Raw genomic sequence first — 22,599 nt, 5'->3', positions numbered from 1 at the left:
GGGGAGGCCGGTGGCAGGACTTCTGGGTTCTACTGCCAGTGATATCTCCTGGTTACAGCACAACCAGTTTGGGGAGTCAGGACTCCTGGATGACCTCCGTGCCCTCCCAGGCCTCAGTTTCCCTAGCTATAGAATAGGGGGAGGACAGTAAAGGCCATTGGGGGGCAGCAGTGAGTGACTCCACCTTTCCAGGGGGAGCAGCCTCTGCTCCGGTTAGCTGCCACCCCCCCCCCCACAGGTGCCTGCATGAGGCTCAGCTAGGGGAGCTCCCTTGGCAGGAACCATCATGCTCCACTGTGCCACCAGCTTTTCCTTTTCCCACCCTTATCGCCCCCACCCCCGGCGTCCTTGGGCTCCGCCCTCGGCAGGGCCCCAGCCTCGGAATGGGGGGGGGGGTGTCTATAAACGAGAACCGCTGCGGCGGCTCCCCCATCGGCACCGGGACCATGGCCGCCGCTCACACCCTGCTCCTCCTTCCCCTGCTCGTGGCCTCGGCCTGGGCCCAGTGCCCGGCGCCGGCGGACCTGAAGAACGCCGACGGGAGCAAGATCTGCGCCCAGCTGTACACCGACGCCAGCCCCTACTACGCCCAGTGCTGCGGGGGCAGCGTGCTGCGGGTGCAGCCCGGCGACGACGTACCCTACATACCCCTCGGCTGGAACAACAAGATCTCCTCCCTGGTGGTGGCGCCGCGGTGCGAGCTCAGCATCTGGTCCAGGACGGGCAAGAAAGGCTACAGCCGCAAGTTCAACGGCGGGGTGGTATATCGGCTGCAGGAGATCAAGAAGGGGCTCCTGGGGAACTGGGACAACGCCATCTCCGCCTACTACTGCAAGTGCAACTGAGGTGAGGCCAGGGGAGAAGCAGTGAGACCAGGCCTCCAGCCGGGCCCAACTTTTATCCCACTGCTAACACCAAACCTTCCACCGGACCAAACCATTATCCCACCGCTAGCACCAAATCTTCCGCCGGGCCAAGCCTTTATCCCACCGCTGGCACCAAATCTTCCGCCGGGCCAAGCCTTTATCCCACCACTAACACCAAACCTTCCGCCGGACCAAATCATTATCCCACCGCTGGCACCGAATCTTCCGCCACGCCAAGCCTTTATCCCACCGCTGGCACCAAATCTTCTGCCGGACCAAACTATTATCCCACCGCTAACACCAAACCTTCCGCTGGGCCAAGCCTTTATCCCACCACTAGCACCAAACCTTCCACTGGCCCAAGCCTCAATGCCACCGCTGACTCCAGATGGGCCAATCATTAATCCCACTGCTCACACCAAACTTCTAACTGGGCAACCTGCATCCCTGATGGCTTCGGTATTCAGTGCCCACACACCACCATGCTATCCGCCTCCAGGAACAGCTACCTCACAGCACCATGGGTTCGGGCCCCCTCTGGGGCTGAGGTTTCTGGAATGGCTTAGCCCAGCTTTCGCAGCTGTGCTGTTTGGCTGAAACCTGGGTGACTTTCCAGCAAGAACACATCACTGGAAAAGCATCTCAGCATCAGGGAGCTGTGCAGAGTGGCTGGTAAATTCCACTTTAAATATCAAACCCCCTTGGGGGGGGGGCTGTGTTAATCTGAACTTTATCCAGCACCTACCGCGTTCTCGGTGGTACCAAATAACCATCAGCTGATATTAACAAATAGCTCACAAGCTTCAGCTTTTAGCGGGTCCGAGCGACCTAATTCAGCATCCAGAGAGGTTCAACGCTCTGCTTTAATACTTCCCGGCGGCTGTAACCTTCGAGCACGCAGGCCTAGCTTGGTTTTACCGCCTAGATCCGAGTCTCATCAAACCCTCTCCCCCACCCCTGGGCTTTTCCACGCCTTCCCCTGCAATAAACATAACTGTGCTCATGAGACAATACTAGTAATTGCTAGCTCTTCCAGCACCAAGGAGAACGGTAGCACAATCCCCATTTCACACATGGGGAAACTGAGGCACAGAGCGGGGCGGTGACTTGTCCAAGGTCACCCAGCTGGTGAGAGGCGGAGCCAGGGATAGAATCCAGCCATGCCTCACTGCCTCTCTCATTTCCCACTCCGGGTTTAGCTGTCTCAGCCGGTACGTGAGTGTCTAAGATCACTATTGAACAACTGGGGAAACTGAGGCACAGAGCGACTCAGGCCAGGTCTGCGGTGGGAAGTTTTGGCAATGCCGGTGAGGAGAGTGGTAGCTGGGTGCGATTTCTATAGCGGCAAAGGCTCTCATGTCCACGCAGCGCTATCAGCGTAAATGCCCTTTTACCGGGTGTGAGGGGATCAATCTGAGTCTGCAGAAAGAGTGACCAGACAGCAAGTGTGAAAAATTGGGATGGGGGTGGGGGGGTAATAGGAGCCTATATAGGAAAAAGCCCCAAAGATCGGGACTGTCCCTATAAAATCGGGACATCTGGTCACGCTGGCTCCAGGCAAGGTTGAGCAATTCCCCTGAGGTGGCCTCGTGCAGGTGAGCAGGGCCGGCTTTCACAAGTGCGGGGCCTGATCCGTACTCATCCAGCGGCGCTCCGGGTCTCCGGCGGCCCTTCGGCAGTGGGTCCTTCACTCGCTGCGGGTCTTCCGCAGCACTCACGGACCCGCCGCCGAAATGCCGCCGAAGACCCGGAGCGCGTGAAGGGCCCGTCGCTGAAATGCCGCCGAAGACCCGGAGCGCATGAAGGGCCCGGCGCTGAAATGCCGCTGAAGAGCCGCCGGGTGAGTAAAAATTAAAAAGGTGCCGGTGCGGGATGCTCTTAGCGCGGGGTCCGATTCAGGAGAATCAGGCGAATCAGCCTAAAGCCGGCCCTGCAGGTGAGTCACTGCATTGTCGCTTCCTTGCTGGACAATGGCTGTTCGACACCCGCCCGGGCGTTGGTTACTTGCCTTGTTCGCACCTCTGGGGGTTTAATATCTGGGCGATTCCCCAGCTGGCGGCATATTTTAGTGACGACCATACTGCACAAGCTCATAACTTCATAGGCACCGGTGAGCTACGTATTGAGAGAGAACAGTGGCTTTCAGCAGAGCGTAACCTTCCCGCGATCCCTCCCAAGGCTGCTTTAGATCGGGGTAGGCAACCTATGGCCCGTGTGCCGAAGGCGGCACGCGAGCTGGTTTTCAGTGGCACTCACACTGCCCGGGTCCTGGCCGCCGGGCCGGCGGGATCTGCGTTTTAATTTAATTTTAAATGAAGCTTCTTTAAAATTTTGAAAAAACCTTATTTACTTTACATACAACAAAAGTTTAGTTCTATATTATAGACTTATAGAAAGAGACCTTCTAAAAATGTTAAAATTATTACCGGCCCGCAAAACGTTAAATCAGAGTGAATGAATGAAGACTCGGCCCAGCACTTCTGAAAGGTTACCGACCCCTGGTAGTGAAACATCACAATTATCTATAAATGATGAATCCGGGGTTTACAGGGCGCTCCCTTGAGGTACAGAGTGTCACATCGGGGTAGCTGATTTCACTTGGGGAACTGGGACTAGCTCTATCTGCTATGGCAGGATTCTGCTGGTAAAAGAAATTGAGCTTGGGAACCCAAACCACTGGACACCTGGGGCAGGGGCTGTTTATACAGGGATCCTCCAGCAGCTGCTCAGATGCAGCCGTCTCTGGGGTGGGGCGTGGCAGCTGTTCATAGAGGGATCTCCCACCCGACACTGGGATGCAGGCACAGCAGCAGTTAACACAGGGATCCCTTGCCTGGAGTTGAGATGCAGCTGCCTCTGGGGTGGAGCGCAGCGGCTGTTTATACAGGGAACCCTCGCCCGATGCTAGGTAGCACTCAATAAACACTGGCTTTGGTATACCACAGGGGAAGCAGCAACGGGGGCTGAGGCCAAGAAGACAGGCTATAGGCTCACAGGAAGCACCAGAAATTCTTTAATGCCACTGCTCAGGTCCCATCTTGAATGCAGCCTCACAGCTCCCCGGCAAGTATCACCCCACTGGGCAACTGGGGAAACTGAGGCGCAGATCTGGCATGCCTTGACTCAGTGTCACAGACCCCACTCCCCTCCCAGAGCTGGGAATAGAACCCAGGAGTCCTGGCTCCCAGACTGCCCCACCCTGAATCTAACCACTAGACACCACTCCCCTCCCACAGCTGGGAATAGAACCCAGGAGTCCTGGCTCCCAGACCCCTGCTCTAACCACTAGACCCCACTCCCCTCTCAGAGCTGGGAATAGAACCCAGGAGTCCTTGTTCCCAGATTGCCCCACCCTGACTCTCACCACTAGACCCCACTCCCCTCCCAGAATTGGGAATAACACCAAGGAGTCCTGACACCCACCCACCCCCCCCCCGCACTAACCCACTAGACCCCACTCCCCTCCCAGAGCTGGGCACAGAACCCAGGAGTCCTGGCTCCCAGACCCCTGCGGCAAGACTGACCTGACAGGCCTCACCCAGCCCCAGCTTTGCCCCCAGGGCACAGAGAGGGGGCAGGGCTCTCCGCTCCCAGTGAATCCAGCACCGGCTTTTGCCCGGGAACTGTCATCAGCCCCTGGGGGAACAGAAACGGAACCGCGCCCTCCCCCGCCCCCCGGCTGCCGGCCCGTCCGTCAGTCCCGCAGCTGCACAGAGACGCTGCTGTCCGTCGCTCTGGTGCGGCGGAGCCCGCCCGGCGTCTCGGCGTCCAAGGTCCGGTGCTGGAAATGGACGTAGCGCACTCCCGGGCCGTAGCCGTGGAAAACGTGGGAAACCTTCGAAATGGGGAAACCATCGGGACTTGAACCCACGGCCCAAAGAGACACCGAGCCCGACCCAGCGCTGCGTCTTCCCCACCCCTGGTGCCCCTTCCCAGCCCCCGTCTCCCTCTGCCCTCAGCCACCCACTGCACTGGCAAGGCCCGAGCCCCCTCTGACCAAGTGGGGAGCAGCTATTTGCATGATGCCGATGCGTGCCTCAGTTTCCCTCCAGTTGTGGGCCTGCCCCAGTGGGTCCTTGGGGCCTGGCATGCTCAGGAGACTGGGACCTAGCCCAGATATTGTGTATCCAAGTCACCCCTACCCCTGCTACTCCTGAGCTGTCTCACCCCCCTCCCTTCCCGGGGGGCGGGCACGTCTCCCTTACATGGCACCAGTTCTTCTTCTCCTGGGACGCCCCGTGCTCGGGGCCCTGGTGGTGGAATTCCTGCAGGGCCGTCTGCCCGTCGGCAGCCAGCAGCCGGACGTGCAGCTGGTACACGGTCTCAGCCAGCCGGCTGTCTTCGTACCTGCACCGGAACAGAGGGCAGGTAACAGCAGCCATCCCGCCCCGCTGCCAAAACCTGGGGTGAACCGGGGGAGCTGGTCCCCATTACCGGGCGGGAATGAAGGTCGGGAGGAGGGTGGTATAAGGGATGCTCAAGAAATCCCCCATTTCTCTCTGGCAAATAGTAACAATGCGAAGCTGCAGCTGTGACCCAGAAGGGGGCAGTACCATGATCCTCATTTTAGAGGCAAAGCCTAGGCTAGAGGGAGGCAGGACTCCTGGGTTCTGTCCCCAGTTCTGGCAGGGGGCGGGTCTAGTGGTTAGTGTTGGGGGGAATCAGGACTCCTGGGTTCTCCCCCCAGCTCTGGGAGGGAAGTAGGGTCCAGTGGTTACAGCATAGAGGATGGAGAGCCGGGACTCCCAAATTATCACAGATGGGGAAACTGAGGCACAAGAGAAGGGCCGGGCGCCAGGAATGGAACCCAGGTGTCCTGATTCTCAGATGAGTGTCACCCCCACTGCCCTACGGTCCTTCTTGCCCCATAGCCTGGACATGGCTCTGCACAGGGCGTGGGAAAGGATGATGTGCCCCCTTCAGCCCAACCAAGGCACTGCACCACGGTGCCCCACACCCTGGCCAGCACCCCCATATCTGGCCCTGGGGAGCTGGACCAGGTACCGGGGGAGGGGAGATGTGGAGGCAGCGATTGGCACCCGCCCCCCGCGGCATTCAAAGAGGAGCCAATACCAGTCCATGACGGTGATGTTCGGCTGGTAGGAGTCCAGGAGCTCTTCCCACAGCCCCTCGGCCAGCAGGTCGACCCGCTGCTGTTTGATGCACCAGCTGCAAGGAGGGGGAAGGAAAAGGATCAGGGAGGAGCGGGTCAGTTGGAACCGCAGGGGACAGGTGTACAGGGCAGGGGGCGTCTTTCTGTTCTGTGTCTGTACAGCGCCTGGCGCAGTGGCGGCCTGGGCCACGACTGGGGAGCCAATGTGCTACAGTAATACACCTAATAGCAACAACAACGTACAGCGCCTGGTGCAGTGGGGGCCTGGGCCACGACTGGGGCGCCAAGGTGCTACCGTAATACACTTAATAGCAACAACAACGTACAGCGCCTGGCGCATTGGGGGCCTGGGCCACGACTGGGGCGCCGAGGTGCTACCGTAATACACCTAATAGCAACAACAACATACAGTGCCTGGCGCAGTGGGGGCCTGGGCCACGACTGGGGCGCCAAGGTGCTACCGTAATACACCTAATAGCAACAACAACGTACAGCGCCTGGCGCAGTGGGGGCCTGGGCCACAACTGGGGCGCCGAGGTGCTACTGTAATACACTTAATAGCAATGGCAACGTACAGCACCTGGCGCAGCAGAGGCCGGGTCTATAACTGGCGTGCCTGGGTGCCATGGTAAGCCAGCTAATAAATAACACTCACAATTCTTCATGGAGGCTGCTGGACTCAGACCCCGACTCCGGTTCCCTTCTGTCGCCTCAAGCCTGCACCACCCAGTGTCGCCACACGGGGCGATCTACACCCTGGCCTAACCTAGCCTGGGCGGTGCCACTGGCTAGGTGAGTAAAGCAACCAGCTCCAGAATTAGGCCTCCCCCGTCCCGCGCCCCCCAGGGGGGCTGCACTAGCCGGCCAGACGCATGCCCAGCTCCCTCTCTTCGGATCCAGCCCAGGGAGGCACGTGCCCAACGCGCCCGGATCTCCTGCTAGAGCTGTGCGGGCACAAGGGGGCGACAGCAGGGCCATAAACCACGTCGACGGCCCAGTCACGAGTAGCCGCCTGATCCCCAGGCTGGCCCAGGACAGCTGCTCACCTGAAGCGCGGAGCCGCAGAGCCGGGCTTCGTGCCGCCCGCCAGGGGAGGGAGCTCCTCGGTGCTAATGGCCCAGCCACTGAAATCACCTTGGGAGGGTAACAAGGAGGGTTAAATGCAGCAGAAAAAAGCCTCCCTGACAGCAACTGGGTCTGCAGAGCCAGAGGAGGCTTGTACCAGGAGCACAAGAGATGCAGCTGGCTCTAGGGAGGACTAGCGGCTTAGACAGGGATGCCTCACCCAGAGCTGCGATGCAGCTGACTCTGGGGTGGGCCATGGCAGCGGTTTATACAGGGAGTCCTCACCCAGAGCTGTGATGCAGCTGACTCTGGGGTGGGACGTGGCAGCGGTGTATACAGGGAGCCCTCGCCCGGAGCTGCGATGCAGCTGACTCTGGGGTGGGACATGGCAGCGGTGTATACAGGGAGCCCTCGCCCGGAGCTGCGATGCAGCTGACTCTGGGGTGGGACGTGGCAGCGGTTTATACAGGGAGCCCTCGCCCGGACCTGCGATGCAGCTGACTCTGGGGTGGGACATGGCAGCGGTTTATATAGGGATGCAGCTGCCCCCAGGGAAATTGAAGGGCACCCAGCTTAGCCCTGTGGGGAGGCCGTGAAGCAGAGGTGAAGTACGCAGAGGCAGGTTTCCTGCCTGATGCTGCCCCTCCCGGGACACACAAGGCAGCTCCCAGCCCCCGGGTTTCCAGCAGGGCCAGGCCCAATGCCTATGCTCCTCAGTGCCCCATAGGAGGACAGAGGGGGAAGGGGGAACCAGCCCCCCACCCCGGCTCCCTTTCCCTGCACTTACCCAAGGACTCCAGCGGCCCCCGGGGGCTGTTGGGTGGCTGGCGGGGAGCTGGCTCCGAAATGTTCACACCTGATGGGGGGGGGGAACGAAACACACAACACGGTCACCCCTCCAGCCTAAGCACAACACCCCCCAGCCCTCCACAATCCCACCCCAGCAGCGCCCCCGTCCCCGCTCGTCCTCCACCCTTCTTCCAGGGAGGCAGCGTGGCTCAGTGGTTAGCATCGGAGTCAGGACGCCTGGGTTGTATCACAGAGAGGGGGCTAGTGGGTTGGTGGGGAGGGGCTGGGAGCCTGGACTCCTGGGTTCTCTGCGTGGCTTTGGTCAAGCCACTTTCCTGCTCGGTGCCTCAGTTTCCCCCCCACCCCCAGAGAGTAGCCGGGGAGGGGTCTGGAAGGCGCCACAGGGGAGAACTATTTGTAAGAGTAGGGTGGGGGTGGGGGGATGCTGATTCATCGAGCTGATGGAGCAGTCCCAGAGCCACGGCCCTGGCGGCACCCGGGGCACTCCCGGGCAGCAGGCTGGGACTGGCGTCAGAGCTAAATCCCCTTTCCTCCAGAGACGAGCCGGCGAGCTGGGACAGGCCCCCGAGCCTCCTTCCCTGCAGCAGAGACCTCTGCCTTCAGGCCACGTGAATGAGGAAAGATGTTAACCCCTCCACTCCCGAGGGATCCCACAGCACATCCCAAACAGGGAATCGCATCACCCGAGATGCAGCTGCCTCTGGGGTGGGGCACGGCAGCTGTTTATACAGGGATCCGTCAACTAGCGGTGAGATGCGGCTGTCTCTGGGGTGGGACGTGGGGGGCTTTATACAAAATCCCTCACCCTGCACTGACAACCAGCTGCCTCTGGGGTGGGAGGTCGTAGCTCTTAACACAGGGATCCCTCACCCAGTACTGGGGTGCCGCTGCCTCTGGAGTAGGGTGCAGCAGCAGGCCATCAACCGCACAGAAACACCATACACTGCAGCCCCCTCTGGGGAGGAGCACAGCAGCCACTGACAAAGAGACCCCTCCCCAGTGCTGAGACGCAGCCACCTCTGGGGAGGGGCAGGGCCACTGTTTACAGAGATCCCTCCCCAGTGCTGAGATGCAGCCACCTCTGGGGAGGGGCAGGGCCGCTGTTTACAAAGATCCCTTCCCAGTGCTGAGATGCAGCCACCTCTGGGGAGGGGCAGGGCCGCTGTTTACACAGCAATCCCGTGCCCTGGCATGGAGATGCAGCCATCTCTGGGGAGGGGCAGGACCGCTGTTTACAAAGATCCCTCCCCAGTGCTGAGATGCAGCCACCTCTGGGGAGGGGCAGGGCCGCTGTTTACACAGCAATCCTGTGCCCTGGCATGGAGAGGCAGCCACCTCTGGGGAGGGGCAGGGCCGCTGTTTACACAGCAATCCTGTGCCCTGGCATGGAGATGCAGCCATCTCTGGGGAGGGGCAGGGCCGCTGTTTACACAGCAATCCCGTGCCCTCTGGGGAGGGGCAGCTGTTGACCCAGGACCCCTCTGTTGGAGCAGGGGAAGGGAGCAGCACTGATTAACCCTTCCCGTGCTGCATGGTACTGGAGCGGCCCTGGGCCAAGTGCCGGCGTTTGGGCCGGTTACTGGAGCGAGCGAAGCAGGTGCCTGGCGCGCGGGCGGGGTAGGGGGGTGCAGCTAGTCAGGCTCCCCCGGCCGCATTCCAGCCCCCCCACGCTTGGCTCCGGCCCAGCGGGCGGATAGGCCCCAGGGGGAGGGGGGGCAGGGGGACCAGACAGCAAGTGTGAAAAATCAGGACAGGGGGTGGGGGGTAATAGGAGCCTAGATAAGAAAAAGACCCCAGAATCGGGACTGTCCCTATAAAATCGGGACATCTGGTCACGCTACGGGGAGATCTGGGGACCTTTTGAAATAGCTCCATAGGAGGGGAACTCCCCCCCCCTCCAAGTCCTGTGCAGACCCTCCCCTCACCAGGCACGCCCCGGGGTTTATTAACCAGGGTGCCCCCCCCCCCGGCTCATGCCCCTCCCCCTTCCCTTCCCCACGGCCCAGCCTGGCTGGCGAGACTGGGAGCTTTCCAGGGCCGGGACGGCGTGCAGCACCTGGCACGCCAGGACCCCGGCTGTTACCACCGTACATATCCCCCCTCCCCCCCCCCCCAGCTGGGGCTGACTCAGCCGAGGAGCCAGGCCCTGCCCCTAGGGAGCAGCTGGCATCAGGCGGTCGCGGCGGGACAGACGTTACCTTCGGGGTTGGGGCTCCGCAGCAGGTTCCTCTCGAAGGGCTTGCGCTGGCACAGGGCTTTCCAGTCGGGGTCCCTGGGCGGGGGGACCCCCCTGCGGCCCAGTTCCCAGGCCCCTTCGAACTGCTGCTGCCAGCTGCGCTCCTGGGCCCCGGGGGAGAGGGGCAGCGTCTGGGCCCGCAGCTGCTGGGACGCCATCCCGAGGGGTGGCAGGAGGGAGACTGGGGAGCTGGGATTCCTGCCCAGGGCGGGACGAGGAACAGGAAGGTTTGTGGGGCAACGGCGGGGTGGGGGATCCAGCCGGGGTGGGGGTGGGGAGGTGATGACACGGGCTGTGGGCAGGCGGGACACGTACACACTTGTTGTGCAAGCCGCAAAGGCACAGCCCCACGGAGAGCTGCCGGGGCCCCTCCCTCCTGACCCACAGCCCCCTGCTAGCCCAGGCCCAGGCTCCCCCACTCCGCTGAGGTTCTTAATCCCAACCCCCCTCCCCCAACACCCCCCCCCTTCCCAGAGCTGGCACAGGAACCCAGGAGTCCTAGCCCCTCCCCTCCCCCAGCCGCAGGGAAAGGGCCGAGGGGGGTGCCGCTGGGACCTGGGCCAACCCCAGCTCCGTGTGGGCAGGGCCCTCCACCAGGAAGCGGTTTGAAACAAACCAGATCAGGGATCAGAACCTGTCGGCCCAGCTGCCACAGAACAAAGGAAGCCAGGTGCCCGGACAGGCCAGGCCGGCGCCTCCCACTGTCTCTTCCTTGACACCTCAGATTCCTGCGGCCGGCTGGGCCCTGGCAGCTGCTCCCTCCCACGCAGACAAAGGGCCAGCAGCAGCATCCTTGGTTCTAGCAGTTTCCAGCCCCTTCGCCGAGAGATGCAGCCAGGGCTGGGGCGGAACGTCACAGCTAACAGCAACGCCCCAGCGAGCTGAGGGCCGGCCTCACCGCTTGAGCCTTCACGCTAAGGGATTTCATGTGACTGGCACGGGCGCAACGGCGGGAGCTGGAATCACCCCCTTGGGGGGGCCGCAGCACCGGTGTGGGGGTCCCGGCTTTGGGTCCCCCGCTGGACCCCTGTGGCAGCCACAGCGACTGGGCCACATACAGGAGGGCAGAGAGGGGGCCAGGCCCCGCCGGACTGAGCAGCCCCAGGGTCGATTTAATCCCCTGCTTCCTGTAGCCAGGGGCCAGCAGCTCTTCGAAGGGGGTGTCCCACCAGGCGAGGGGCCGAGCAGGGACCAGCTGGGATGAAATCAAAGGGCTGACACTAAGCACAGGGGACCTGCCCCTCCTGCCAAGCGGGGAGGCCTGAGGACCCCGTCCCGCCACAAAAGGGGGGCAGGTGGGGCTGGGGAATCCAGCTGGGAGCCCCATTGCCCCCCAGCAGCAGGCCCAGAGCCAGTGGGGACTCCGCCCCCAGGGAAGGGGTGACAGGCCTAGCAGGGGTCTACGGGCTGCAGCTCCCACTGGCACTGACTGGAATTGGGGCGGGGGGGAGGGTGGAGAGGGGAGGCCCTGCCCCTCTGAGCCTCCAGCACCTACAACCAGGCAGGAGGCCAAGTTAAGCCCCCCCCCCCCCACGCCTCCCCCCGAACTTCGAGCACCTGCCTCCCGCAGCCAAGGGGGAGGAGAGTATAGGGAGACAAGGTGGGGGGCGATCAGAAGGACAAATGGGGGCTTATACCCCCCCACACACACTCCTAGTTCTAACACACGGCCCCTCCCCTGCACAAAACCAGACCTGGGAGACAAGGGGCGGGTGGGGTGAGTGTTTTAATTAGCACCTCGGATCCTTAATAGCCCCCAGGACCACAACCCCCGTCCCAGCATCACAGAGCGGTGGGGGGAGGGGCACGCAAATTGGGGGGAGGAGTGTTGAGAAATACCCCCCCCTTTAAATACATCAAAGCAAAGAAAACCAAACCCATAGTCATTAAATACAAACCTAGAACCATCAACCTTGTGCAAAACCAGCCCCGTGGGGGGCGGGCGGGCGTGTGCCCGTGTGTAGGCCGGCCAGCCCGAGCACCTGACCCGGCTTCAACAGGAGCTTCGTGGGGCTACCTGGCCCCTGGGCCATTGGCCACTTCCGGCCACACGGGCCCAACTGTCGAGGAATAACCCAAGATTCGCCCCTGCCCAGCACCCCGCCCGCGGACCCAGCGGTTGTTGTGCAGGATGGGCCCGGGAGCCAGCCAGGATTCGAACCTGCAGCCGCTTCCCCCTGCACTCTGCTCCCCCCGCCAGGGGTGCCAGCTCACCCCCCGGTAGCCAAGCCAGAGAGCCTGGGTGATGGGGGTGGGAAGGGGGAAAGAGACAAAAGCCACCCACCCTGGGGAGCGCTAGGGAGGCGGGGTGCAGCTATTTAAACCACACCCGCGGCACCCCCTTCTGGGATGCAGGTGCAACTGCCCCTGCCAGCCAGCCCCAGTGCCACGGAGCAGCACCTGCGGCCTGGGGGGGGGCATCAGTATGGCCCAGGGATAAAGCAGCCTGGGTCATTTTAATCAACACACACAAAGGGAGAAAGTGCATGGAGCTGGATGGAGGGACGGACACAGGGGGAGGGGCTGGGCTCATCCCTTCCAGCGGGGACCCACGGATGGTGGCATTGGGGGGTAGGGGTGTGGGGAGCATAGGAAGAGTCAGGAAAGCTGGGGGGAGCAGGGTCTCTTTGTGGGGGGTGGTTGTTGACCACACAGGAGGCCCCCCAAGAATGGAACAGGCCCAGGGGATGTTCCCCAGAGCATTAGGAACTCGGGGGCGGGGGCAGGGGAGAAATCTGCCCCCCGCCCCCCTGGATCCTCACAGCTGGAGGGAGGTGGCAGCTGTCCCCTGAGTTAACCCATGACGGCTCTGCTGGGAACTGACACCCTGGTGGGAGGAGTGTGGGGCAGGGAAAATTGGGATCCCACGGGGTGGCCGTGCAGAGAGATCAGAACACGCTGAGCGGGCGGCTACCAGCCAGCTGGCAAAGATCAGCCCCTAGGGGCTGCCCCGAAGACAGAGCCGTTAGCTTGCGGGGGGGGGTCCCTCAGCCCCGGGAGCCCCCATCCAGGCGGACGGCTGCAGACGCCCCTCTGAGGGGGGCTGCTTTGGTCCCATCAGCTTCACAAGTTGCTGAGTAACTGGTGGGGGGGGGGGGTCCTCTCCCCTCAGCAAGTTAAAAGATGGAGCAGGCTGCGTGTGCTTCAAATGAGGAGTCTCTGCTGTAGTGTCGGGGTCCTGCCAGGGGCCCCCCGGCCCCCCGGCTACCTGCACGGGTCCTTTGCAGCCCCGGGGAATAGGAACCGGGCAGGGGGCGCCGTGCGCCGGGCCAGGCCGGAGCCGCCCGCAGCTGCCGCTTGGCTCTCCTGGTAGGAAGGGGGCGGGGTGGCGGCCTCTGGACTCCAACAGGGCTCGGCTGCTTCCGATGGGGGGGCCAGGCCCCTGGAGAGGACGAGGGGCGTCGGCGCGGGGGGGGCGGGCGGCACGGGCCCCCCCTGGGAGCCATAGACGGCCTCCTCGTAGGACGGGAGCGGCACCGGGCAGCTGTCGACGGTGCTCACCTCGGACTCCTGCATGGGCTCGTACCACCTGCTCGGGGACGGGGAGACCTCGTCAAGTTCACGGCTGCGCCCTGGGGCCCCAGACCTTCCCCCCCCCACCCCTGGGGCCCCACCACAATGGGGGTAGGACCGCCATGACAACAGGGAGTAGTGGGGTGGGGTGCAAGGGGTCTAGTGGTTAGAGCAGGGGGCTGGGAGCCAGGACTCCTGGGTTCTCTCCCGGGCTCTGGGAGGAGTGTGGGAGCTAGTGGTTAGCGCAGGGGGCTGGGAGCCAGGACTCCTGGGTTCTCTCCCAGGCTCTGAGAGGAGTGTGGGGGCTAGTGGTTAGCGCAGGGGGCTGGGAGCCCAGGACTCCTGGGTTCTCTCCCGGGCTCTGGGAGGAGTGTGGGGGCTAGTGGTTAGCGCAGGGGGGCTGGCTGCCCTGGTCCTTACGCTGACCCAGCACAAGTCACTTCCCTTCTTGCTGGGCATCATTTTCCCCAGCACCCTCTGCGCAGCCCCCTCCCCTGCAGCGTGGTGCCCCCTAGTCCCGCCTTGGGGTCAGCACTGACTGACCGGGCAAAGATGAGAGGAGGCCAGAGAGTGAGTCAGACCCACGCACCCCAAGGGGCTGGGCAGGAAGGGGAGAGACAGAGGGTGGGGGCTGGACCCCCCCGGGGACATCAACCAATGGGAGAAGGGAGCACAGGTTTGTGCCTGCTCCCCCAGCACCGTTGCTCCAGCCGGGGCAGCCCCCCCCCACCAGAAAGGCGGCAGAGCTCACCTCCAGCACCAGTAGCTACAGGGTTTCGGCCCCACCAGGACACACACCATGGCCACCAGCAGCAGGGCGGACGCCGTCACCGAGGCCGCAGCCACCATGGGGATGGAGGAGACAGCGATGACGGAGCCGGGGCGAGGCACCGGGGATCCTGTGGGCGGGGGGGGGAGAGGAAGGTCAGCAGGTCACACACAGCAGCTGGGACATTTCACAGCCACCTGCAGCTCAGGGCGGCCAGATCTCAGGTACCAGCCCCCCAAACTGGAGCCCGACCCCCAAGGGGATGCATTAAACAACAAGCAGCCAGAGGGACTCGAAACCCAAATGGGGGACGTGCGCCCTCCGGGCCCTAGATGGCGCTCAGGTGCCAGGAAGGCAGGTGCCTCCCACGGCACCTGGCAACACCAAGATCTGGGGGACCTTCACTGCAGAATCCAGCCAAGATGGGGGTCCCCCCTCTTGTGCCAGGCGCCGCCCAGACCCAGAGTGAGACTCTGCCCCCTCCAGTCTCACACAACTCAGTCTAAATAGACAAAAGGTGAGTGGGGAAACTGAGGCACAGGGTGAGGAAGTGACTTGTCCAAGGTCATCCAGCTGGCCAAGGGAATAGAAACCAGGTCTTCCACGTCCCAGCGCTCTATCCACTAGACCACGCAGCCTCTCTTTAGTTAATAGGTTAGTGGTCTGGAGCAGGGACAGCACCATGGGGTGGGGACTAACCAGGGGTGTTCTCACATGACTGACCGTGGCTGGGTTTCACCCGCCTCATCCCAAGTGCTGGAAAAGAGGGAGCAGAGGGCCCCCCCCCCAATTCCTGTGGGTGCCAGCGTCCCTCCTGGAACAGAGATGGAGATACCAGCGAGGGCAGGGGGCGAGGGAGCAGCTCAGGGGCAGATGGTGGATGCACAGAGGAGACTCCCAGCCATCGCGGCCCCATCTCCCCCCACCCCACCAGCACCCTTCCCGGCAGGCGTCACACGGGCTGCGTGCCCACCCCCGTCAAGGAGCAGAAGGAAGTTTCCACCGGCAGCGTCACACCCCCGGAAGAGAAACGTAACAGAGAGGAAACGCAGCCCGGCCTCAGGGAGCCGCCCACGCACCGCAAGATGCAGCTTCCTGAGCAAAGGCAAAGGCGGCCCTGGGAGCGACCGCTGGCAAGCGCCTGGGTGGGTCCGTCTACCCAGCCCCCCGGCAGCGAGTCTCAGAGCCCCACTCCGACCCGGCCTGGAGCTCCCACGCCAAATGCAGCCGTCACGGCTCAGACTCCAGAGCCGAGGGAGGTGATGGGCCCGGGAGCCAGAGCTCCCGCCGGAGCCTGACTGTGTCCACAGCTCTGGTTAGCGCCCGGCAGCCCAGGTTCAGAGACGTGACACGGGGGGGAGGGTGCTGGCCTGGGGCGAGTCACTCTAAGGCCCAGACTTCTCATGGGAGTTGGGCATTGAAGGACCTTGGTAAACCTGGGTCTCCATTCCCCAGCTGCAGAATGGGGCTAATAGCTGGATTTTAGGCTTTGTCAGGCCCTCTTTTTATTCCGTGTCTGTACAGCACCTGGCACAATGGGGACCTGGGCCATGCAGGGTCCTAGGTGCTACCGTAATACACCTAATAGCAATAAAACTGTACAGCACCTGGCACAGCGTGGTCTATGACTGGTGCACCCACACGCTGCCGTAATACACCTAATAGCAATTAAAACGTACAGCGCCTGGCACAACGGGGATCTAAGCCATGACATGGGGTCCTAGGCGCTACCGTAATACACCTAATAGCAGTAAAACTGTACAGTGCCTGGCACAATGGGAACCTGGGCAATGGATGGCAGCTCCTAGGTGCGACTGCAATATGCAATGATAATACAGACGAGGAAGCGGCACACAGAGGTCGCATTTCCCCCAGCATCCATTTCTCAGCACTAGGACAGCACCACATCTGCCTATGCTAGCAGCTGCCGCCGGGCTGAGCAAACAGGTCCTGCGAGCTGCTGTGGGGCCCCAATGGGTACCACGTTTCTGGCAGAGGCCCTTGCCCATCGCAGCAGGAGAGGGACCGCCGGCCTGGGCACGCACTGACCTGCCAGGGGCTTGCAGACGACCGGCTTCAGCACGCTCCACTGGCCGCCCTTGCAGACAGAGACCCCAGGGTGGCCGGCCAGGACGTAGCCGGCTTCGCAGAAATGCTGCACCATGGAGCCAGCCTTAAACACGCCGCTGCCCAGAGACAGCTTGCACGCCGGGGACACGCACCTGTAGGTAGTGTGATCGGAGGGGTCCGGGAACTGGCAATCTGGAAGGGACGAACAGGCACATTGAGGGTTCAAATGGGGGAAAAGGGGACCAGAAGCCCCTCAGGGGGGTAAGAAGCCAGTGAAGCATGATGCGGACTAGTGGTTAGAGCAGGGGGGGTTGCTGGAAGCCAGAACTCCTGGGTTCTCCCCCCAGCTCTAGGCAGGAAGTGGGGTCCAGTGGGAGAGCATCTCTCCCCGGCAGAGTCACTGGTGATCTATGACCTCTGTAGGATGGGGATCTCTTATCTCGCAGAGATGGCAAAGGGCAGCGTTCTGGTTTCTCTCTCCCCTCCCTCCAGCCCCTTCTTTTTCCTCCCTCTTGCCCTTGGATCGTCTCCCCTCACCCCAAATTTCCCCCAGGGCAGAGAGAGGTTAGATCCGGAGGAGCCGAGTTCCCCATGCCGCTCCTGCGGCGTCTGGCTGCTCTGGGAAGGACGCCCACCCCAGCTGCCCCTGCTTCGCTCCAGATTTCAGCCTGGCCTCAAGACCAGCATGGTGGGGGACTTCCTGGTTCCGTGGAAGGGATGGAGAAGTAGTGACTCACCAACAGTGAAATGCCCGCTGCCCGCAAACCCACGGCTAAGCTGGCTGGGCTTTTTCGTTCCTCATCTCCATCAACCTCTCTCCCGAGGGCTCCCCCCAGCACCAGCCGTTGCACCCTAACTTCAACCAGCTACTGGCATCTTAGCTACTGGGCTGGCTAGATCTACTGCGGGAGGGGTGGGAGACCAGCCCGTAGCCAGCCTAGCTCCCACCCCTCTATTCCTAGAGCTGAGGCATTGGGGACCAAGACAAGAGCTATGGGGCAGGCTGCAGAGATGGTCAGGAAATGGGTTTTTCCACCTGGAAATTTTTGATTTTTCAGCAAAAATTCAAGCACCCAACTGTTTCAATTCGGAAATGCTACTGCTGCACCTCATGGGAGTTGTAGTTCATGTGCCTCATGCTCCTCATTCTCCTCTATAAGCTTAGCTGCCTGACCGGACTACAACTCCCATGATACGCCACAGCCAGGATTGCCCATAATTAACCACCTCCAATGTCCAAGAACGGATAGCATGTTGCATCATGGGAAGCGTAGTCTAACTGGCCTATAGACGAGAACAGGAGCAGGGGACATCCAGACAACAACTCCCATGAGGTCCCACAGCTGCCAAGCCAAATGAAAATATTCTGCTTTTCAGGTGCTCAGTTCTTCAGTTAAAAAAAACAAACCAAGTTTTCCAGGGGGAAACAGTTTTTTTTTACCAAAAAATTGTCAAATACCTGATCATTGAATAATCGAATACCCAATTTTCCATCAAAAACATTTTGATGGGACGGTTTCATTCAGGAGGGGAGGGAAAGGCAGACGAGCAGGTTTGGAAAGTGAGAAGCAGCCAGTACCTTTCCTCCTGAGGACAGCACCAGAGCCGCAGAGCGCCGCGAAGAACAGAGCCGTGGGGAGGTAACCCGAGGGCCAGCGCAGCCCAGGACATCCTGGCGCCTTCACCATCTCACCGGTAGCCTCTGCCCAGAGCTGCAGAACCAGCTGCAATAAGCCAACACGTTACCATCCTGTATGACTTGATAACCCACCTTACAAAGTGAGCACCACCCCTCTCCCTCCCAGTACCAAGCTATGGGTCAGAACCTGGAGGGAGACACCCACTGGCTTTGGAGAAATGGGTTTAGTTCAGGGATGGGCAAATTATAGCCCGGGGGCCACATCTGACCCTTCAGATGTTTTAATCCGGCCCTTGAGCTCCTGCCAGGGAGTGGGGTCCGGGTTTTGCCCCACTCTTCGCATGATGCGGCTCCTGGAAGCAGCAGCATGTCCACCCTCCGGCTCCTACACATAAAGGCAGCCAGGGGGCTCCATATGCTGCCCCCATAGCGCCCATTGGCCGGCAACTGCGGCCAATGGGAGCTGCAGGGGTGGTTCCTGCGGACGGGGCAGTATGCAGTGCAGCCTGGCCATGCCTCTGCATAGGAGCCGGAGATGGGACATGCCACTACTTCCAGGAGTTGCTTGAGGTAAGCACCACCTGGAGCCTGCACCCCTGACCCCCTCCATCACCCCAACCCCCTGCCCCAGCCCTGATCCCCCTCCCACCCTCCGAACCCCTCAGTCCTATCATCCTGCACCCCAGAGCCTGCATCGTCAGCCAGAGCCCTCGTGCCCCCATCCCCACCCCCATCCCAGCCCCGAGCCCTCTCCCGCACGCCTCATTTCTGGCCCCACCCCAGAGCCCGCACCCCCTCCCACACCCCAACCCCCAATTTTGTGAGCATTCATGGCCCGCCACACAATTCCATACCCAGATGTGGCCCTCGGGCCAAAAAGTTTGCCCACCCCTGGTTTAGAGGTTCATCAAAAATGCTTTAGATAAAAGGGGTTTGATAACCGCTGGTCTCTAGCAGCTGGGGCTGGATTTGGATGGGGGGGGCCACTTGCCACCCCCTATTCGCCAGCCTGTACCCTGGTAAGAGTCACAGCTCCTTTCTCTGCAGCCTGGGGTGGGGGCAGGGAGCCCCCAGATCCCAAGCCACTCACTCTCCAAGCATCTCCCCTTTGGCTTGGCCGGCCACCCGGCCTGCTGGCGCTCTGAGGCGCAGGGGAACGGGGGGCAGCCATGGGCTCCACAGGTTATTGGCTTTCAAAGCGACCTGGAGCAGGAGGGACCCCCGCCCTGCCCAGATCCCCCCAAAAGGGGCCTGGCCATGCCAGGAGCCACTTAGCGTCAGTGCCAGAGTTAAGGGCAGGACTCAAGGGGCTCTCCCTGCCCCAGGCCGACAAGGGGTCTCAAGGGGGATCCAGCCAGCGAGAGCTGAAGCGATTCCCCCACCCCACTGTCAAGGGGCATCCACACACCCCAATATGCCCAAGGTCCCAGGCCCAGCCAGCTGCTCGGGGGAGTGGAGGGGGTCAGACACTTCTCCTCAAACGGGGAGAGATAGATCCCTGCACCCCTGGAGAAAGGGAGACAGTAAACCCCATCCCTGCGCCCCTGGAGACCCCACCCTCCATCCCGGGGTCCCTGCACCCCTGGAGAAAGGGAGACAGTAAACCCCATCCCTGCGCCCCTGGAGACCCCACCCTCCATCCCGGGGTCCCTGCACCCCTGGAGACCCCACCCTCCATCCCGGGGTCCCTGCGCCCCTGAGGATTCTTCCCCTCTCCAACTTCTGCACCCCGACCTCATCTGGGGTCCCCGTCTGCTCCCCCTAGGGCTCCTCGCCCCCCATGAGACCCCATCCCGGGGTCCCCGCGCCCCTAGAGATTCTGCCCCAGCCGGGGTCCCTGCCTGCTCCCCATAGGGGCCCCCCCTCGCCCCCGGAGAGACCCCCCCCTCACCGGGTCCTGGCGCTCCGGATCACGGCAGCCCCGTCTCCCCCCAGCCGGGGCGCTCCGGAGCCGGGGTCACCCCGCAGGGCGCTGGGCGAGTCCCCCCGGCGGCTCCGGCTCCAGGGCCCAGAAGGCAGCAGGAGCAACTTGCAAAGCGGAGCCGGAGCCGGCCCGGGGGCGGGTTTTAAAGCTGCCGGCTCCGCCCTAGAGGCCGGCTGGAAAATCCGAGTAGCAGCGGGCGGGGGGTAATTCCCAGCGCGAGTCAATTTCCTCTCCCCCCCTACGGCCCCCCAGCCCGGTCACTGCACCCCCCCTACAGCCCCCCGGCCTGAGCCAGCCCCCTACTGCCCCCCCAGCCCGGTCACTGCACCCCCCCCGGCCTGAGCCAGCCCCCTACTGCCCCCAACCCGGTCACTGCACCCCGGCCTGAGCCAGCCCCTACTGCCCCCAACCCGGTCACTGCACCCCGGCCTGAGCCAGCCCCTACTGCCCCCAACCCGGTCACTGCACCCCCGGCCTGAGCCCCGGCCTGAGCCAGCCCCTACTGCCCCCAGCCCGGTCACTGCACCCCCGGCCTGAGCCAGCCCCCTACTGCCCCCCCAGCCCGGTCACTGCACCCCCCGGCCTGAGCCAGCCCCCTACTGCCCCCAGCCGGTCACTGCACCCCGGCCTGAGCCAGCCCCTACTGCCCCCAGCCCGGTCACTGCACCCCCGGCCTGAGCCAGCCCCTACTGCCCCAGCCGGTCACTGCACCCCCGGCCTGAGCCAGCCCCTACTGCCCCCAGCCCGGTCACTGCACCCCCAGCCTGAGCCAGCCCCTACTGCCCCCAGCCCGGTCACTGCACCCCAGCCTGAGCCAGCCCCTACTGCCCCCCAGTCACTGCACCCCCGGCCTGAGCCAGCCCCTACTGCCCCCAGCCCGGTCACTGCACCCCCAGCCTGAGCCAGCCCCTACTGCCCCCAACCCGGTCACTGCACCCCCAGCCTGAGCCAGCCCCTACTGCCCCCCCAACCGGTCACTGCACCCCCGGCCTGAGCAAGCCCCTACTGCCCCCAGCCCGGTCACTGCACCCCCTGAACTCCCAGCCTGAGCCAGCCCCTACTGCCCCCAACCCGGTCACTGCACCCCAGCCTGAGTCAGCCCCCCACCCTCACACACACCCTCTCCCATCACCCCAGCCTAATCCTCACCTGCTCCAAGCAGGCTCCCACTTCTCCCTTTGTTCCCCATTCACCCACTTCCCAGCATCACTCTGCCCATCCAGCCCTGAAGAGTTTTGCTTTGGCATAATGAGCTCCCAGCACCCCATTCTGTACCCAGAATCCCCCAGGGCCCTAGCACTTACATTACCCAGAGTTCCCTGGGTCCTCTGTGCACCCTACCCAGCCCCAGTCTCTGTTACCCAGAATCCCCAGGGCCCTAACATCTGTTACCCACAATCCCAGAGGGCCCCTGCCCATCCCAGCCTCAGCACCCCATTCTGTACCCAGAATCCTCCAGGGCCCTAATACCTGCATTACCCAGAATCCCCTGGGGCCTCTGCCCACCCAGACCAGACCAGCCTCTCTTACCCAGAATCCCCCAGGGCCCTAACAGCTCCATTACCCAGAATCCCCCAGGGCTCCTGCCCAGCCCAGCCCCAGCACCCAATTCTGTACCCAGAATCCCCCAGGGCCCAGGCACCTACGTTACCCAGAATTCCGCACGGCCCCTGCCCACCCCACCCAGCCTCTGTTACCCAGAATCTCCAGGGCCCTAACACCTGCATTACCCAGAATCCCCCATGGCCCCCACCCACCCAGACCAGACCATTCTCTGTTACCCGGAATCCCCCAGGGCCCTTGCCTATCCCCAATACCCCATTCTCTGTTACCCTGAATCCTCCGGGGCCCCAGCATCCCTTGGGAACCCTGCCCAGCCCCAGTGCCCCATTCCTTGTTACCCACCTGCCTGTCCCCGGTGTCCTGTTCCCGGAGTCCCCTGCAGCCCTGGAAGCCTGGGACGGGAGGCATTCAGAGCCAATGGCGAGGTGCCTAGGACAGATGGCTAGCTGGCCCTGTGGCAAGACACCGGAGAGCCATGTCCTGGCTCCCCCCACCACCCCTTGGGGCCCGTCTGCACCTCACCCACTTCCTGGGCAGAGCACTCGTCCAGGAGGTGCCAGCTGCCCCGACCTACAGCGCCGCGAAAGGCTCCCTCCCTGCTCAGCTCTTCCCATGGAGACAACAGGCCAGGAAAGGCCCCCTATAACTCCTGGGGCAAGTTATAACCCATCCAGGTTTGGGGTTGGTGACAGTGCTGGCCGGGACACCTCCAGGTGCAACCAGGGCTGGGGTGGGACCCACTTCGGCAAAAGAAAACCCACCACGTGGCCTGTTGTCGTAAAAGAGCCGCCTAGTTCGAACAGGGATTCATTCAGAGAAGTCCTAGGACCCGGGTTATCCAGGTCAGACCAGGTGATCACAGTGGGTCTATGAACCTTCATGCTAGTTCCTTCTTTCCCACATTTTTTTTTCCACCCATACAAGTTTTTGGGGGGGAAGAAACTTTTGTTTTCCTGAAATTGTCCTTTTTCCGTCAAAATCTTTTGGGCGTTTTGGTTTTGGAAGAAAAACCTAAGACGCTTTTGGCTTCC

At 62.4% G+C, this 22,599-nt stretch overlaps 3 protein-coding genes across 6 annotated transcripts; 1 reads left to right on the top strand and 2 right to left on the bottom strand.

Annotated features, from left to right (window-relative positions):
- Positions 1 to 446: 446 nt before the first annotated feature.
- Positions 447 to 845, top strand: SYCN (syncollin). The gene has a single exon (XM_039509918.1). The coding sequence runs from the start codon at positions 447 to 449 to the stop codon at positions 843 to 845; it is 399 nt and encodes a 132-aa protein (XP_039365852.1).
- Positions 846 to 4,304: 3,459 nt separating this feature from the next.
- NCCRP1 (NCCRP1, F-box associated domain containing) lies at positions 4,305 to 11,657 on the bottom strand. Of its 2 annotated transcripts, XM_039509787.1 has the most exons (7): positions 10,707 to 11,657; positions 10,053 to 10,288; positions 7,832 to 7,900; positions 7,026 to 7,113; positions 5,940 to 6,035; positions 5,072 to 5,213; positions 4,305 to 4,701 (listed from the first exon to the last, which is right to left on the bottom strand). In XM_039509787.1, the coding sequence occupies exons 2-7, from the start codon at positions 10,246 to 10,248 to the stop codon at positions 4,561 to 4,563; spliced, it is 732 nt and encodes a 243-aa protein (XP_039365721.1). In that variant the 5' UTR covers positions 10,249 to 10,288; positions 10,707 to 11,657; the 3' UTR covers positions 4,305 to 4,560. The 2 variants fall into 2 exon arrangements, with proteins under 2 accessions (XP_039365721.1, XP_039365720.1); XM_039509786.1 differs by lacking the exon at positions 10,707 to 11,657 and having other exon boundaries at positions 10,053 to 10,339.
- Positions 11,658 to 11,799: 142 nt separating this feature from the next.
- LOC120388159 (sushi domain-containing protein 6-like) lies at positions 11,800 to 21,350 on the bottom strand. Of its 3 annotated transcripts, none has more exons than XM_039509785.1 (5): positions 21,310 to 21,350; positions 18,022 to 18,166; positions 16,422 to 16,634; positions 14,355 to 14,502; positions 11,800 to 13,619 (listed from the first exon to the last, which is right to left on the bottom strand). In XM_039509785.1, the coding sequence occupies exons 2-5, from the start codon at positions 18,128 to 18,130 to the stop codon at positions 13,295 to 13,297; spliced, it is 795 nt and encodes a 264-aa protein (XP_039365719.1). In that variant the 5' UTR covers positions 18,131 to 18,166; positions 21,310 to 21,350; the 3' UTR covers positions 11,800 to 13,294. The 3 variants fall into 3 exon arrangements, with proteins under 3 accessions (XP_039365719.1, XP_039365718.1, XP_039365717.1); XM_039509784.1 differs by lacking the exon at positions 21,310 to 21,350 and adding an exon at positions 21,155 to 21,243; XM_039509783.1 differs by lacking the exon at positions 21,310 to 21,350 and adding an exon at positions 19,973 to 20,233.
- Positions 21,351 to 22,599: the final 1,249 nt, after the last annotated feature.

Source organism: Mauremys reevesii, linkage group 22 (genome assembly GCF_016161935.1).
Source record: "Mauremys reevesii isolate NIE-2019 linkage group 22, ASM1616193v1, whole genome shotgun sequence".
Lineage (NCBI taxonomy): Eukaryota > Metazoa > Chordata > Testudines > Geoemydidae > Mauremys > Mauremys reevesii.
This window is presented reverse-complemented; position numbering and strand designations above follow the sequence as displayed.